The 16,169-nt window shown below is 54.0% G+C and overlaps 1 protein-coding gene across 5 annotated transcripts in view; it reads left to right on the plus strand.

The window, feature by feature from the left end:
- CDH23 (cadherin related 23) overlaps window positions 1–16,169 on the plus strand; it is a 413,185-nt gene that overhangs the window by 381,956 nt on the left and 15,060 nt on the right. For 4 of the 5 annotated variants that reach the window (XM_029931861.1, XM_029931856.1, XM_029931857.1 and 1 more), the window contains 9 exons: window positions 4,033–4,166; window positions 4,711–4,920; window positions 5,467–5,574; window positions 6,983–7,085; window positions 8,392–8,517; window positions 9,211–9,414; window positions 11,157–11,615; window positions 14,621–14,737; window positions 15,807–16,031. In XM_029931861.1, coding sequence (XP_029787721.1) covers window positions 4,033–4,166; window positions 4,711–4,920; window positions 5,467–5,574; window positions 6,983–7,085; window positions 8,392–8,517; window positions 9,211–9,414; window positions 11,157–11,615; window positions 14,621–14,737; window positions 15,807–16,031 — 1,686 coding nt within the window. Of the gene's footprint in view, window positions 1–4,032; window positions 4,167–4,710; window positions 4,921–5,466; window positions 5,575–6,982; window positions 7,086–8,391; window positions 8,518–9,210; window positions 9,415–11,156; window positions 11,616–11,649; window positions 13,699–14,620; window positions 14,738–15,806; window positions 16,032–16,169 lie in introns of those variants that run through there. The other variant, XM_029931859.1, reaches the window with a different exon arrangement.

The raw sequence follows: 16,169 nt of genomic DNA on the forward strand, positions 1-16,169 counted from the left end.
GAAGCATCCTGATTTTTAATTGATCATTGAACCAATATTTATTAAGCACCTACCATATGCCAGGTGCTGAGTATACAGAACAGTACAAAACAGACCCAGATCCCCACCTTTCTAGAGCACGTGTAGACACAGGCAACGAACATCAGTGATTCAGTAGCTAACTTAGTGTATTGGGAGGTGCTAAGTGTTACAGAAAACATAAAGCCAGGGGATAGGGAGTGTCAAGTGAATGCTGCAATTTTAGATAGGGTGATGGGGGAGGACATGTGCAAGAAGGTGACATGGGAGCAAAGACCTAAAGGAGGAAGGAGAGGGTCATGTGGACATCTGGGGAAGGCCACCTCAGGCAGAAGGAACAGTGAATGCAAAGGCCCTGAGGCCAGAGCATGCCTGGCGTGTTTGCGGAGGAACTGAAAGGCCCTGTGGCTGGCGTGAGGTGGAGCATGGGGGAGAGAGATGAGGTCAGAGGGGTATTAGTGCCAAATGTTGCTGAGCCTTGCTGACCATGAGGAGGACTTGACTTTTGCTCCGAGTGATATGGGGATCATAGGAGGGCTTGGAGCACAGAAAAGACACGATTTTAACAAGACTACTTTAATTCCTATGCTCACAACAGACCACAGAGGTGAAGGAGGGGGAGCAGGGAGACTGTAGGAGCCTGTTGCAATCACTCAGGCTACAGATAGTGTAGCTGGGACCAGGGTGGTGGCACCAAAGGGAGTGACGGGTGGACAGCTCCGGTGTATCTCAAAAGTGGAACCAACAGGATGTGCTGATTGATTAGATGAGAAGAAAATCTAAGATGACCTCAGGGTTTCGGTCTGAGCAGCTGGAGGGAGGGCATGGTCCTCAGCAGGTAGGAAGCCTGCAGCAGAGCAGGTGTGGAGGAAGAGGTGAGGTCAGGTTTGAGACGTCGGGTGGGGGATGGACGCACAAGCCAGGGGCTCAAGGGACAGGTCTGTGCAAGAGCTGGGGAAGTAGCCAGAGGAGAGGTCCAAGGATAGAACACAGACCGTGGGCCTAGTCAGGAAGCTAAAGTCCACTTCCATAGGGCAAGACACGGAGCCCCCAGCACCCCGAGCCTGTGGGAGGTCACTCCGTTCTGATGTGCCACCCTTTCATGTCCCAAAAGTCCCTTCTCTGGCAAAGCACTGTGCCTTCCTCTCCTGAAACCAGCAGAGCAAGGGCCAGCCCGCTCTGTTTTCACAAACACAGAGGTTTTCTGGTTGCATAGAAGGCCCTGCACCTGTTTGGGAGGCTGCCAAAGCTTCACTGAGAGGCGGTGCTGTGCAAATTGCTGAGCCCCCTCCCAGGAAGAGGTCCCACTGCACCTCGCTTTGGGGTACAAGGCTCATACCTGGATCCCAGCAAACTGCATGCCGTGGACCTTTGAAGTCATGAGCAAAACCTGGTTAAATTGGCACACGATCATGGTCAGCCATAGGAATTTAGGGTCATGTGGGAGACAAGGAGAGACTACTCCTTCTTGAGGGTCCCAGGAGACTGAGAGGCACCCCTCCCCCCAGAGGAGTAAGAGAAGCTTGGGGTCCCCTCCCCCCCCCCCCAGTCGTGAAGAGTAGATATTCAGAATTCAGAGCCCAAAGATAACTTCAGGATCACAGAGCATGACCCCATTTCCAGATAGACAAGTGAAGGCTAGAGGTTGGGGGTGGGGGAAGGAAAGAGGGGAGGGGAGAAGCAACCTGGTGCAAGGCTAGGCATCCACTCCCCGCAGATCTCCCCACCTCCAGGTTCAGTAACGCCATGCTTGTACTTGAAAACCTGACATGCTACAAATCAGGGCTGTTTTCTGTGGAGAGCCAGTTTAGGGACACACCACAGGTGAAGGCACATGCTCTAGGCCACCCAGCTCCCAGCACTGTGGCCTGAGCCCGGAGCGGCTCCATTGGGGAGGGGGCATCAGGGGTGATGGATATCTTACAAGCCCCACTAGGCTCTGCAGGGGAGACACATGGTCAGGGAACCCACTGTGGCGATGCAGACTGTATCCACTTGAGCCCTTCACTCCAAACTTGGCCTTCTCGGGACCTGTAGCTCGGCCTCTTCCAGTTAAGCCCACTCCTCAGACACTGCATCCATTCTCCTCCTCCCTGAAAGCCCCCACTTCCTTCAGAGGACTGCCTGGACTTCCTTTCAACATCTCCCTAATGATCCAGCATACATGACGTGCCCTAGTGCAAACCCGCAGTGGCAACTCTTTAGTGGCCCACTTTCCATATGAGGACATCGAGGCAGGGCCCAAGAAACATGCCCAGGGGCACAAAGTAGTGAAGGCAGGATGAGGATGGAAAGCCTCTGCTTTTAACCCCTATGTCCAAAAGAAGTAGAATGGCAGGAAGTCCCCTGGGGACAAGCCACTGAGGATAATTTGCAGTGTGGGGGCCCTTGGCCTGCCCACCTCCCTAATCTTCATTCCTTGAGCTGATCTCATGGGGGTCTAGCCTGGGCCCTGTCCCCTAGAGCCTTAGGCCTGCACTCCCCCTCCCCCAGTTTTCAGGATCCCTTTCCTTCCTTCAAGAGGGTGGCTGCCATTGGAGAGCGGGCAGGAGGCCATCTGTACAGACATGATCAGGGGCTGAGACAGTGCTGGGAACCCCCTAGAAAGGGAATCCCCAGTTCTCATGAGAATCAGGCTCAAGAAATCCTGCTCCAAGCAGTTTCCACCTCTCTAGGAGGGTGCAGCCTATGAGGCCGCAGGTGGGCCCCAAAGGGCTGCTCCTGTGGTCAGAGAGGCAGGGATGGGGAGTTGAGATAGGAAGGGCAGGCAGAGGGAATGGTTGGGAGTTTGGGCCTCCATCCTTGCCATGCCCCCCAGTGTGCCGCGTGTCCACGAACAAGTCAGCGCCCCACTCTGGGCCGTTTCCCCCAGGTGTCAAAGGGAAGTGAAGGAAGTAACTTCCTCTCTTTCCCCAGTTTCTCGGGGAGTGCACAGAGGCAGCCCCCCCTTCCTCACACTCGCCCCTGCCCGTCCTCTCCATCGCCTTCCCCGCCCTGGGCTCCCACAGGCTCCCCTCTGCCCTTCCCCTGCACCCACTCCCTGTCCTCGCCCCTCCCTCCCAAACCTCTGGCCCTGATCCGCTCTGATGGGGGTGTCTGGAAAGACCACCATCCCATGGATGCAGTGGGCTGAGACCCAGAGCCCTGGATTTGAATACTGGTTCTGGCATGAACTGCTTTGGGAGCTTAGATAAGTCATCACCCATCTCCAGACTCTCCATTCGTTTTCCAAAGGACACTCGTGGTCTCTGAGCTCCCTTCCAGATCAGCCTGAGGATCTGAGGTTCTTGCTGTAGACCCTCTTGGACATCTGGCCCCATCAGCCAAGTGAAAATCAGGACTGAAGCCAAAGGGCCAGCTCAGGGTTTTCCAGAACATCCAAGAAAAGAAGTCAGGTCTGACTAGAGGCCGAGGGGTGGCCCCAGACCTGGCAGAACCATGTGGCTCAATACCTGGGCTGTATGGAGAGCAGCAGGGGGCTGCCCTCAGTCACTCCTGCTCTATCCTGCCTTGGTGCCTCACCCCTAGCAAGGTGTTCCTTCTGTCCCCAATATCCTATTTTCCAAGACGTGGTATCTGGAAGTAACTGCACATTACAAAGTACCCGAGACCCTCGCTCATCAGTTTTTGATCAGTAGTGATTTGGATCAGTGGTGGTTAGAGGGTGCTTATGTGGAAAGGGGCCCCACTCTTTCAACATAACCCTCCTACTCAGGGTCAGGCCCTGTCCTGCACGTGGCCCGAGGAAGGAAACCAGCCTGGCATCTCACGCCAGGCCCACGAGTGGGCCCACGAGCACCTGCACCCCTAGCAGTTCTCTGTATCCCTCGCTCCCGCACTGGCCAGCCCACATGAGGTTCCCTGTGGACCTGAAGCAGGAGGCACTGAGGTCCCAGCCCAGCTATCCCCCACCCCGGTGAGGAAGGCTCGCTAGAGGAAGTGGGGAGAAGCCTGGGCTTTCCACAGCTCTCAGCCATTCCCAGCTAACCCCAGCCTCCCTTGGGCAACACCCAGGCGAGTTTGTGATCTCACCTGTGGAGGGGGTGCTGCGTGTCCGGAAGGATGTGGAGCTGGATCGGGAGACCATTGCCTTTTACAACCTGACCATCTGTGCCCGTGACAGAGGGGTGCCTCAACTGAGCTCCACGGTGAGTCTTGGGGCTCCATTCCACTGGCTTCCCCTTATTGACCCCTTCACTGTTTATAGAGATTTCTGTAAATGCCCACCCTACGCCCAGAGAGGCCATAGGCTGACCTGGAGCCAGTCCAAACCCTCAGCCCCCCCCACCCCAGACTTGCCAGTGCCTCATGGGGCTCACTGGGGCCTGGCAGGCATAGCTGTTTAGAGCTCTGCCCGCCCAGACAGCCAGGCCTCTGCACCTGTCACTCTGCTGTCTCCACTCTGCCCTCAGCCCCATCTGTGCTCTTCTCCCATTCTGCTTGCTTCTTATCCTCACTTTCATCCACTTGCCTTTTATACTGCCATTTTCTTCCTCTTCTTTCTCCTCCATGACTGCCTGTACCTTTCCTTTGTCAATTACCATCGCCCTTACTCTCCTGGCCATCTCACCCACCCCTTCTTCCTCCGCCACCATATCTTCGTGACCTTCTCTTCCTTCTCTCTTCTCCCTCTCCCCCATGCCCCCTTGTCTCTTCATCCCGCACCACTTCCTCTTTCCCAACATGCCCCAGATGCTGGTGGGGATCCGGGTGCTGGACATCAATGACAATGACCCCGTACTGCTGAACCTGCCCATGAACATCACCATCAGTGAGAATAGCCCCGTCTCCAGCTTCATCACCCACATCCTGGCCAGTGACGCTGACAGTGGATGCAACGCACTCCTCACCTTCAACATCACTGCAGGCAACCGAGAGCGGGCCTTCTCCATCAATGCCACGGTAGGGAGGCCCCCGGGGTTCCTTCTGAAGAAGAGGACCCTGCCCTAGAGGCTTTTCTGGCTCCCTGCTATCTGGGCTTCTTCTGGTTCAGTCTCCTCCCCAAGCTTCCGCCCTCTGTTGGGACGTGGGAGTCTCGGGGTAGCATGGAGTCTTGGATTTCCAGCTAAGCCATCTCTGGGGTCCCTGTCAGCCCCAAGGCTTGTCATGTGCAGAGATGGAACCAAAGCCTTAGTTCCACTTGGTTTACTACCAAGATGCACCAGGGAGTCCTCATTGTCCTCTTGAGTATTACCAGCTTCTAGAACCACAGGACCCTCAGGGGGCCCACCCCTTTGAGACAGCAAGACCTGGGCAATGGTGGATCACTCTTTTGCTCTGGCAAGACTCTGCCAGGTGTGATGGCCTTCTAGACCGTATCTCTGGCAATTTAGGGAGAGAATTCACAGGTTTTCCTGGAGCTGCTGGTGAAGCAGTTGGGCACCTGTGGACCAGAGCCCAAAGTGGGGGACGGGTTGCTGCTCAGCTCACCAGCCCTCCACATCCCAGACAGGGGTCATCACCGTGAACCGGCCACTGGACCGCGAGCGGATCCCAGAGTACAAGCTGACCATTTCCGTGAAGGACAACCCGGAGAACCCACGCATAGCCAGGAGGGTGAGGCTGGAGGACGCGGGGGAAGCGGGCTGCACGCCGGAGATGGCTCACAGTATGCCTGCGGATTTGAGGCACAGGCTTTAGAGGAAGCGAGTGCCGGGTTCAAGTCCCTGTTCTGCCTGCCGTTGAGTGTGTGGCTTTGGCAGGTAGATTTCTCTCCTTCCCTCTTTTCCTTCTCTTCTGCAAAATGAAGAGCAGCCTAACCCAGAGTTGTGGGAAGAACCTGAAGGAGCCAGCATCTGTCCAGTTCTTAGCACTGTGCCCGGCACGTGGCCAACACTCAACTCCAGCTGTTATCTTTTCTCCCCAAACCACTGACACTTGGGCACACACCACAGTTGTGTGTATATCTGGGCCCATGCTCATAAACTCATACTCTGGGGTTCTGAAAGGGTTGCCTTTTCCCAGTGGCATTCCCTCAAAAGCCAAGAAAGTTGAATCTCTTTGCTAAGAGGAGGTGGGAGTCGCAAGGCTGTTCCTTTGGGGGTAGAAGTCTGCCCTCTATTCCCAGCCCGTGAGGTCTGGGGCAGAGCCCTGGCCAAGAGTCCTTGGGTCTGGCTCATGTCCACTCTGCTTCTGACTGGCAGCTTCGCTTGGCCAAGGGGCTCCTCATTCTGGGCCTCCGGTTCCCCATCTGTATAAGCCCAGGAGATGTTAGGCTGGAGGTAGTCATAATCCATGGGCCCCTCATCCTGTGTTCCTCTCCTTCTGTCCTTCCTTCTCTCACTGCCTACCTCGTCCTCTCCTGCTACTCCCAGCTTCCATCCCCCTCCCCTGCCTGTGTCGTCGGAGAGCCGAGTCACCCTGGAAGAAGCAGCATCAAGTGGCGGGAATCGGGAGGCCAGAAGGCTGGTCCCCCCTCTGCCGCTAGTTTGCCCTGTGACTTGGAATAGCCGCCACATCTCTGGGCCTTTGTTTTTTCAGCTCTACAATGGAGACAGCGTCCAGGGGTGTGGGGAGGTTCTGAGTTAAGGACTATCCTGTGGTTTTTGAAAGGCAGGAGGTGCAACACTGGGTGAGAGTTTGAGCCCAGACTGGGGCATCAGGCTGGCCTGCGGGGTCTGAAAACCAAGACTCCTCTTCCTGCCTGAAGTCCCTCTTTGGAGCAGGTGGAGCAGGATTAAATGCTATTTCTATCCATCCTGTTCCCTTCACAATACCTCTCTGAAGAAGTTAGGGTTCCCATTTGCCAGATTGGACAACTGAGGCCCAGATAGGGGAAATGATTTGCCCAGGGCACCAAGAGAGCTGCTAGCATGTCAATGACTTGAACCCAGGTCTCTGGACCTTATAGGCTTTGTAATCATCTACCTCTGTGGCTCCACCCGCCACCTCTCAGCCCTCCTCCAACTGGAGTGTTTTGCTAGAACATGGTCTACAACCTAACCTCCCCTTGTGCCTCCCTCAGGATTTTGACTTGCTGCTGATCTTTCTGGCAGACGAGAATGACAACCATCCCGTCTTTACTGAGAGCACCTACCAGGCAGAGGTGATGGAGAACTCTCCCGCTGGTAGGTGCCAGACCCATCCAGGAACTCCTCTGCTGGGCACCACCCAGGCCCCAGATGCCTGAGGGCCTCCCTTGATACAGGGGCCCAGCGGAAGCCTGGCTGGGGAGGCAGCCTCGCCGCCTGGCTGAACACAGACCCTACAGGGGCACGAGTGTATGGGGGGAGGAAGGGGCACAGCCCTGAGGGGCTTGTGGGCCCCTGGTTGCCACGCCTTTTGGAAACCAACCAAAGAGGCCGTAGGTCTGCTTGGAAAAGACACCTGTGGCCATTGGTCCCCAAAGTGGTCTGAAAGGAGCCCCAATATGGCCCCCCAGAGGAGCAATTAAGGTGTGAAGGAGGGGGGTTAGCTTACCCCTCCCTGCTCCCTCACCCCAAGGAGCATGGGGCATCTTAGAGGCTTCCAGAAGCTCAGGGAGCACCTGTAATCATAAGAGGGGGACCATCGAGCCCTGGGTAGGCCAGTCTAGCCCTGTCCCCGCACAAGTACACTGACCAGCCTCACCTCCCTTCAGAGGAGCAGACCCTCCTTTTCACTGTGTCCCCAGGGAGGGCCCCTTCCTCCTCCTCCAGCCTCTCCAGCTCCAAAAGCTTCGATTCTAAATCAGAAAGAGGTGAGCCAAGACGTTCCCTGTCTCTGGCTAGGCCTCCCCTGTTTCTTAGTCTTGCTGGTGTCATGCACTCACATGTGCATGCCAGTACATGCCCTGTCCGGACACACGTGTGGGCCTTCTCATATGCACAGACACGCCTAGGTACGCGGGTTGGGGCTACATGGTGCAAAATGTGCCCACTTGAGAGACAGGTGCACAACCAGGGGGACCCCAGGCCTGCCAGTGCCCCTGCGTGCGTGCTCACGACCATGAACATGAAGTCCGGCACACACGTGGGTGTCCCACATTCCTAGCCAGGCATAACCAGGCGCCTGTAAGAAGCGTCTTGTATACACGTATGGATAGACCGGGCTGGAAGCGCATAGCTAGACCGGGCCCACACCCTCGGGGAGCCCCCGACCCTCCCATGGAGCGACCCTCAAAGGCTGCTGGGAAGGCAGGCGCGCTCCGGGCGGGCCGGAGGGGCTTGCTCACCGCTATTGTGTTTTCTCCCCAGCAGGGCTTTGAGGCTGCTCCCCAGGCATCTGCGTCAGTCTGCCAAGGCTGCCGCAGCCCGGCCCAGGGCTCCCCACCCCGTCCACCTCACCGCCCTCCCTCTCATCCATCGTCAGCCATGGCTCACCGGGGCACGGGTGGGGGAGGGGCAGGGCGGGGGCCAGATTGGCCCTGCAGTGACCCCTCTCCCCCTGGCCCAGGGACCCCCCTCACGGTGCTCAATGGGCCCATCCTGGCCCTGGATGCGGACCTGGACGTCTACGCCGTGGTGACTTACCGGCTGCTGGGCTCCCAGAGCGGTCTCTTGGACATCGACAATCGCACCGGTGAGGCCTCTGTGCCACCCCAGCACCCCGAGCCTGGCTCCCCGTCTTCCTGCTGGGATGGGACCTAGGGCCTCCCTTCTCCGTGACATCCAGGCTCTCCACAGAGAGCCCATTCCTCACAGCCTCCATTTTGCCGCTGACCTAAGCCACCTGCGGCCAGGCAGGAGGACCCAGCAGGAGGCTTGGAGACAACCCAAGGTACCTGCTGGGACATAAACTCCCAGCTTAGACAAAGAGCCCCCGATCCTACTTCTTCCCATCTGCCCACGCCCCTCGTCAACCAGAAGCAGCCAAACCAGACCCAGAGTTCCCCAGAGACCATGTCCGGTCAGGCTGGTCCTGGACGGGACACCCACTTGCGGACAGGGGACTGGGGAGGGATATACCAGCACCTATCTCAACAGAGCAGGCGGCACACCTCCCTGGTGCCCTCATCCTAGGCGAGACCCTGAAGAGGTGCAGGGTGTACCTGGGCAGAGGACAGTCTCCCGCTGGGGGAGACTGGCCGGTGGGGGCCCTCACAAAACACTAGTTGAGCCTTTGGGGAAGAGAGTCATTGTGTTGCCTTCTCTTTCCTCTCTTTCCCCTATCACGTCCCTGTCTTTCTCGTTCCTCTCCCGGTTGGCTCTTGCCCTGTCTCCCCACTGTCCCCCTTTTCCCTGGTGTCTCCCCGGCTGGGGTGTCGGGCACCAGGCGTGGTGACGGTGAGGTCAGGTGTTACAATTGACCGGGAAGCCTTCTCACCCCCGGTCCTGGAGCTGCTGCTGCTGGCTGAGGACATTGGGCTACTCAACGGCACAGCAGACCTGCTGGTCACCATACTGGATGACAATGACAACTGGCCCACCTTTAGCCCTCCCACCCTCACAGTCCTCCTGCTGGAGAACTGCCCACCAGGTAAGCAGGGGACAGGCCCCAGGCCCCAGGCAGGAGCTGCTTGGCAGTGCTTGGAGATTGGGGCCGAGCAGGCTGGAGCCAGAATTCACCTGCAGTGGGAAGAAAGTGGGATTGGGGTGGAGGGAGGTGGAGAGAGCCCTGGAGAGGGAGTCAGAAAAACCAAGCCACCCACACTTCTCTGCTCTGATCCACGGTGTTTATCTGTAAAACGAGATTATTAAGATTTGTTCCATCTGTGTTCTGGGATAGAAAACCTGTTGTTTTTTTACATTTTTGTTGTTGTTGTTTTGAGAGAGAGAGAAAGTGTGTGCAAGGGAGGAGCAGAGAGAGAGAGGGAGCACAGAATCTGAAGCAGGCTCCAGGCTCTGAGCTGTCAGCACAGAGCCTGACACAGGGCTCGAACTCACAAACTGTGAGATCATGACCTAAGCTGAAGTCGAACATTTAACCAACTGAGCCACCCAGGCGCCCCCAAAACTGACTGTTTTAAAGTCAAAATAAGATTAATGTGATTCCCATCAAATCCAATATGGTTTGGGGGGTATATTTGATTCTAAAGGTCATCTGGAAGAATAAGAACGTTTTGGGATAGAAGTACAAATAAGACAGGTTTGCCTTACCAGACATTACAACGTATTACAAAACTGCAACACTTAAAACCACACAGTATGAGGGCCGCCTGGGCGGCTCAGTACTTTAAGCGTCAGACTCTTGATTTACACTCAGGTCATGATCTCACGGTTCGTGGGTTTGAGCCCCACATCAGGCTCCATGCTGACAGTGCAGAACCTGCCTGGGAATCTCTGTCTCCCCCTCTCTCTACCCCTTCCCTGTTTACACTTGCTCTCTCAAATAAACTTAAAAAAAAATTTTTTTTTTAAAAACCACATGATACAAGTACAAGACTCTGGGACAGAGTAACCCAGAAACAGATACTGGTCAAGTAAAGAAGGTAATGTTATGTGATAAAGGAAACAATGAAAGGCACCTGGCTGGTTCAGTCTTGATCTCAGGCTGTGAGTTCAAGCCCCACACTGGGTGTAGAGATTCCTTAAAAATCAAATCTTTTAAAACAAGGGTGCAGGGAGACATAGTGAAATAAGTTGTGAAAACTACGTAATGTGCAAAATGTCTATTACTATTTAGTGTAGATTCTCACCCTATATCAGACACCATGATGAACCCTAAAAACATTCTAGAGAAAATACGGAAGAGTAGAAAACATTTAGAAATAAAAGGAGAAACTTTGGGTAAATAGTTTTCGGATTTCTGAAAAAGAGGTTCTAAGCATATGAGAAACAAATCTTTGAAAAGGAAAAATATTATATTTTTGATGCATACCAAATTAAATTTCTTTGCGCCAAACATTGACAACCAATATTGAAAGGCAGACAACAAACTGAGGAAAAGGTGTCTGTCACCAGTTACCATAACTGTGTAATCCGTATAAATTGACAGATAAATGGACACAGTTCAAAGGCAGACACATGACAGAAGGTACAACTAATCGTTAAATTACTACAAAGTCGTTTTTTTAACTACGAAGTTTTCAATCTTTCAAAAATCATAGAATATGAAATAAAATGAGATGCCATTGGCCTACACAGTTTCAAACATGGGAAACATACAAAAGATAACCACTGGCAAGACGCGGCCCTGAGGAACTACCAACAGATGTAACCGGTATGAGGTTTTTGGAAGAGGTCACTGTGCTCAGTCACTCCCTATACCCACCCCCACAGGATTCTCAGTCCTTCAGGCCACAGCCACGGACAGGGACAGTGGTCTCAATGGGGAGCTGATCTACCGAATAGAAGCTGGGGCTCAGGACCGCTTCGTCATCCACCCAGTCACTGGGGTCATCCGTGTCGCCAATGCCACCATCGACAGGGAGGAGCAGGAATCCTACCGGCTGACAGTGGTGGCCACCGACAGGGGCACCGCTCCTCTCTCAGGCACGGCCATCATCACTGTCCTTATCGATGACATCAATGACTCCCGCCCCGAGTTCCTCAACCCCATCCAGACGGTGAGCGTGCTGGAGTCGGCTGAGCCGGGCACCATCATTGCCAATGTCACCGCCATTGACCGTGACCTCAACCCAAAGCTGGAATACCACATCATTGGCATTGTGGCCAAGGATGACACTGACCACCTGGTGCCTGACCAGGAGGATGCCTTTGCTGTGAATATCAACACAGGTACAAGGGCCTGCCCCCTCTCGCCCCACCCCTGACTCCCTGCCCGTCTTCTTGCCCCCTACTTTCTTCCCAATGCTCCCTTCTTTCTGTGCCCTCTCTGTTCTTCCCCTTCCCTCAGCTGCTTCTCCCACTCTCTCCCCCGACCCCAATACCACATTGCTCCCTCTCTTTTCCCTCCCTTCCCTGGCTCCTTCCCCCTCTCTTCTCTTCTTGGACCACTCCATCTCTCCTTCCAGATTCCCTCACTCTACCAGTGTTCCATGAGAACACCCGTCTTACCACCCTCTTGCCAGTACTAAATACTGTAAAGCTTCACATTTGTAATTGTATAGGAAAATCGTACCTTGTTTTAATGTGTATCTCTTTAATAACCAGGTGGTTGAACACTTTATTCATTTGTATGCTGGTTATTTAGGCCACTGCAAATTTTATATATACCCTTGATGATTTTCTTACACTATCACAAAACAAAGAGAACTGTGGTTTATCTTTAATAATCTAGGCAAATTATTATAATTTGGATGGTTTTACCATTTTTCCAAAAGTTTCATGTTTTCACTACTCCAGGGAGTTAGGCAGGGAACATGGGACCCCAGCCGCTAACTTCTTGGAAGGCCCAGAAGAGTGACAGAAACTAATATGGCTATGACAGAATGCTAAAAATCTTTGTTATTCAGAGAAATGCACAGTAAAACAGCAATGGGATAACAGTTTTCCGCATGTAATTAGCAGATATTAGGATGCTTGACAGTATTGAGTATTGGTGACAATATGGGGACATCGGAACTCCTATACCACTATAGGAGTCTAGACCACTTCCACCATCTAGATAGCAATCTAGCACAAAGTATACTCATACCCCATGATTCAACAATTCTGTTCCATGGGTATATGTCTCAAGGACACTCACAGGTCAGTAACAGGACTCTATGTCATGTTTCCTGCCATGTTATTGGTGGTGGGAGTTGGAGGCCACCTGGGCATCTATCCCTAGGAGTTTGGAGCGTAAACATGGTGAGTGTACACCATGAATACCATGCAGCAGTCAGAAGCACTAGATCAGCTTCAGAGAGAAATGTGCACAGACCTTAGAACGGGATATATATACCACAGTCCCATTTGTGTAAATGTAAAATACACACACAAACACAATACATGATTTTCAGGAACACTTTCGAATGAAAAATATACTTCAGTCCATTACAGTGTTTGACCAAGGGGAGAAGAAGCAAGAGAAGTGTGGGAATAAAAGGGAATAGATACATACATAAAACAAGAGTCGTAGCAATGACCACAGGTGCAGTGAACCAAAGAGTATAATTCATTCAATATGCATCTGAGGCCCAGAGACAAAAAGAAGACAGGAAAACCATGAGCACTAGAAGAATTTAGATAAGTTAGCCATATCCCAGGTTAGCAAAACTCCCCCCACAGTAGTTGGTTAGGACCATGGATAGCTGCTCTGCACCCTGCTCTACCTTATGCTCTACTGATGCCTCTACCACTTTTCTCTGTTCTCCCTCCTTATGACTGATTCTCTTCTATTTTTCTTTCCAGTGTCTTCTCTGCCCCCTCTTCCTCATGACTTCCCTACCTCACCTGCTTACCTTCCCTCCCCTTTCTTCTTGCCAGAGCCCCAGTCCCCTGAGTGCATCTATCCAGTGGGGCTCCCACTTGCTCCTGGCTTCCTTACCCCTGCCTCTTTCCTTCCACTCCCTTCCCTCTCAAACCTTCTGCCCTGGTCTGCTCTGAACCCTACCGTTCCCCATGCCCTACTCTAGTCCATCCCCTCTGCACCCTGAACTAACTGATGTTAACCCTCTTCTCTCTTCCTCACGGCGGGCAGGCCTGCAGGTTTGAGCTCTGTTTCTCTGTCACTTCCCACCTCATCTCTGCTTCACCCCATTGCCTTCCTCCATACCACTCCCCCACGACCCTTCCCATCCTGTGGGGCCCAGGCCAAGGCCGTGGCCCAGCCTTTGCAGACTGAATGCAGCCACCCTCTCCCCATCCTCGCTCCCCAACCTCGGGGACGGGGAGCGAGAGTAGGAAGAGGAGGAGGAGGAGGAGGCAGCAGCCCAGGGTAAGTGACCGCCCCATGGCTGGGGACCCGAGGAAGACAGAAGCCCAGCAGGGGATCTGCCAAGGGGGAAGGGAACCCCAGAGGCCACACTTTCTGAGAGGGAGCTGGAGAGAGAAAGTTTCATGTAGATCAGGCCACCAGACCCTCCAACAGAGCCAGCCCTTAGATTGGCTCAGCTAGGTCTGTCCAGTCCAAGCCCAAGCCTCCAGATTCCTCTATTTTAGGGGCAGGCAGGGGCTGTGGGAGGCAGTGGGCAGGAAATAAGGGAACACCTCCTTGCTAGTACTACCACAGGATGGTCCTTCTTTCCCTGTCATGCCCACTTAATCACGACACAGAGGCCTGTCCCCTAGAGCTAAGAACACCCTCAGGACTTCTTAGCTGCCTTGACCTTCCTTCATACTTGGTCTCCCTAGAATACAAGCAATATTTAAGTTGTGATGAGATGCACGGAGCATAAAATGCACCATGTTAACCATATTTAAGGGTATAATTCAATAGTGTTCGGTATACTCACATTCTTGTAGAAAATAAGCATTCTTGGAACAAGCGATTACATGGCACTACGTATGTGCCAAGCACTGTTCTAAACCCTTTGCAAATGAAACTCGTTTTACTGCCATAATCCTCAAAAGAGCCCTATGTGGTAGGTACTGTAATTATCCTTTTATAAATGAGGACACGGAGGTATAGATGTGTTAAATAATTTTCCCAAGTTCACCTGGCTAGTAGGCAGTGAGGGGCTGAGTGAGGTGTTCCCAGGTCACTGGTGGCTGTGGTCTCATCCCAGCCAAAGATGTCACCAGCCTGTTCTACCAGGGACCATTGCCCTTGGTGTGTTTGAGAGAGCTAGCTAGGAGAGCCCCTGGGAGGCCCAGGTTTTAGGGGGCTCCCCTCAGACTGAACCTAGTCTGGTCCACAGGGTCTGTAATGGTGAAGTCTCCACTGAACCGGGAGCTGGTTGCCACATATGAGGTGACTCTCTCGGTGATTGACAATGCTAGTGACCTACCAGAGCGCTCTGTCAGCGTGCCAAATGGTAAGGTTCCACCCGGGCATCTCCTTTGGATCACTCAGAGCCGATCAGGGCAGGGGCACAGGCCTGGTCCCAGGGTGGGGGCGATAAGACCCGACTATAGATGCTGCGAGTAGTCAGGCTGTGAGGTCAGGGCGGCCTTGTGTCCCCACTGTTAGAGCTCAGCAGTGGGGGATCCAGAACCCAGAGCTGTGTGTGATCTTGAACCCAAAGGCTCAGAATGGGAAGGAGGCTTGGTAGAGGCTGGATGGGCATTGAAAAAATGACAGGACAGCAGAGACTTAGGCCAGAATCTCATTGTCAGAACTAGTAAGAAGATGTGGCTGGCATGTGTGACAGGAACCTCAGATCTGATAGGAAGTCATGGGGTCCACCCAGAGAAAGGAAAGTGCAAGGAAACATGAACGTCCATGGATGCCACAACCCCACTTTGGAGGGCACAGCCACCAGAACAGAGGAGCATAAGGCCATCCCCCTGCCTGCAGCCCTACACATGAGCTGGGAGGGGCTCCCAAAGAAAGGGATTTTGTGTGGGCAGAGCCAGAAGGGGAGGGAGATGTAGACATGGGGTGGCCTCAAGTCACCTCTGCCATGCGGCATGGACAGCTGCTGGGATGGGGGGAGATGGCCTGGCAGATATTGGCCCCTTATCGTTATAGACCAGAGGCCCAAGTTTTCAGGAAGGAAGAGCAGACCTGTCACGGCCCTTTGCCCTCCACCCGGAGGGCAAAGGGCCCAGGCAGGTTATGTAGAGGGGACGACTCAGGACACAGAAGGCTGAACCGTGGCAAGGGTCCTAAAGACCACCATAGTCCTACCTCATTGGATACGCTGGGAAACCAAGGTACAGTAAGGGCCAGCAGCCACACAAGGTCACCCAGCCAGTTCCCCTACAGAAGAGTGAGCAACCAGACCAGAGCGAGCCACCACACAAGGCTTGGGTCGTGCTTCAGGGAGTCCCAGGAGAGCCGTCAAAGGCCCCACCCTCTCCAGCCTTGACTGAGACTTAGGAAGCCTGGCCCAGCCACAGTGGTGACCCTCATATGACCCTTACCTCTTGCCTCCACACCAGCCAAGCTGACGGTCAACATCCTGGACGTCAATGACAATACGCCCCAGTTCAAGCCCTTTGGGATCACCTATTACACAGAACGGATCCTGGAGGGGGCCACCCCAGGCACCACGCTCATTGCCGTGGCAGCCGTGGACCCCGACAAGGGTCTCAACGGGCTGATCACCTACAGTCTGCTGGACCTGCTGCCCCCAGGCTATGTGCAGCTGGAAGACCCCTCAGCAGGTTGGTGGGGAAATCTCCCAGAGGATTAGGGGATGTATGTCTGCTCCTGCTTAGCCTCCACAAGGGACCATGGCCCACCTGTCACCCTCCAGGTGGGACCCCACCATAGCCCCTCAGTGGGCCGGGCCAGATCCGGTA

The sequence above is a fragment of the Suricata suricatta genome, chromosome 2 (assembly GCF_006229205.1).
Source record: "Suricata suricatta isolate VVHF042 chromosome 2, meerkat_22Aug2017_6uvM2_HiC, whole genome shotgun sequence".
Classification (NCBI taxonomy): domain Eukaryota; kingdom Metazoa; phylum Chordata; class Mammalia; order Carnivora; family Herpestidae; genus Suricata; species Suricata suricatta.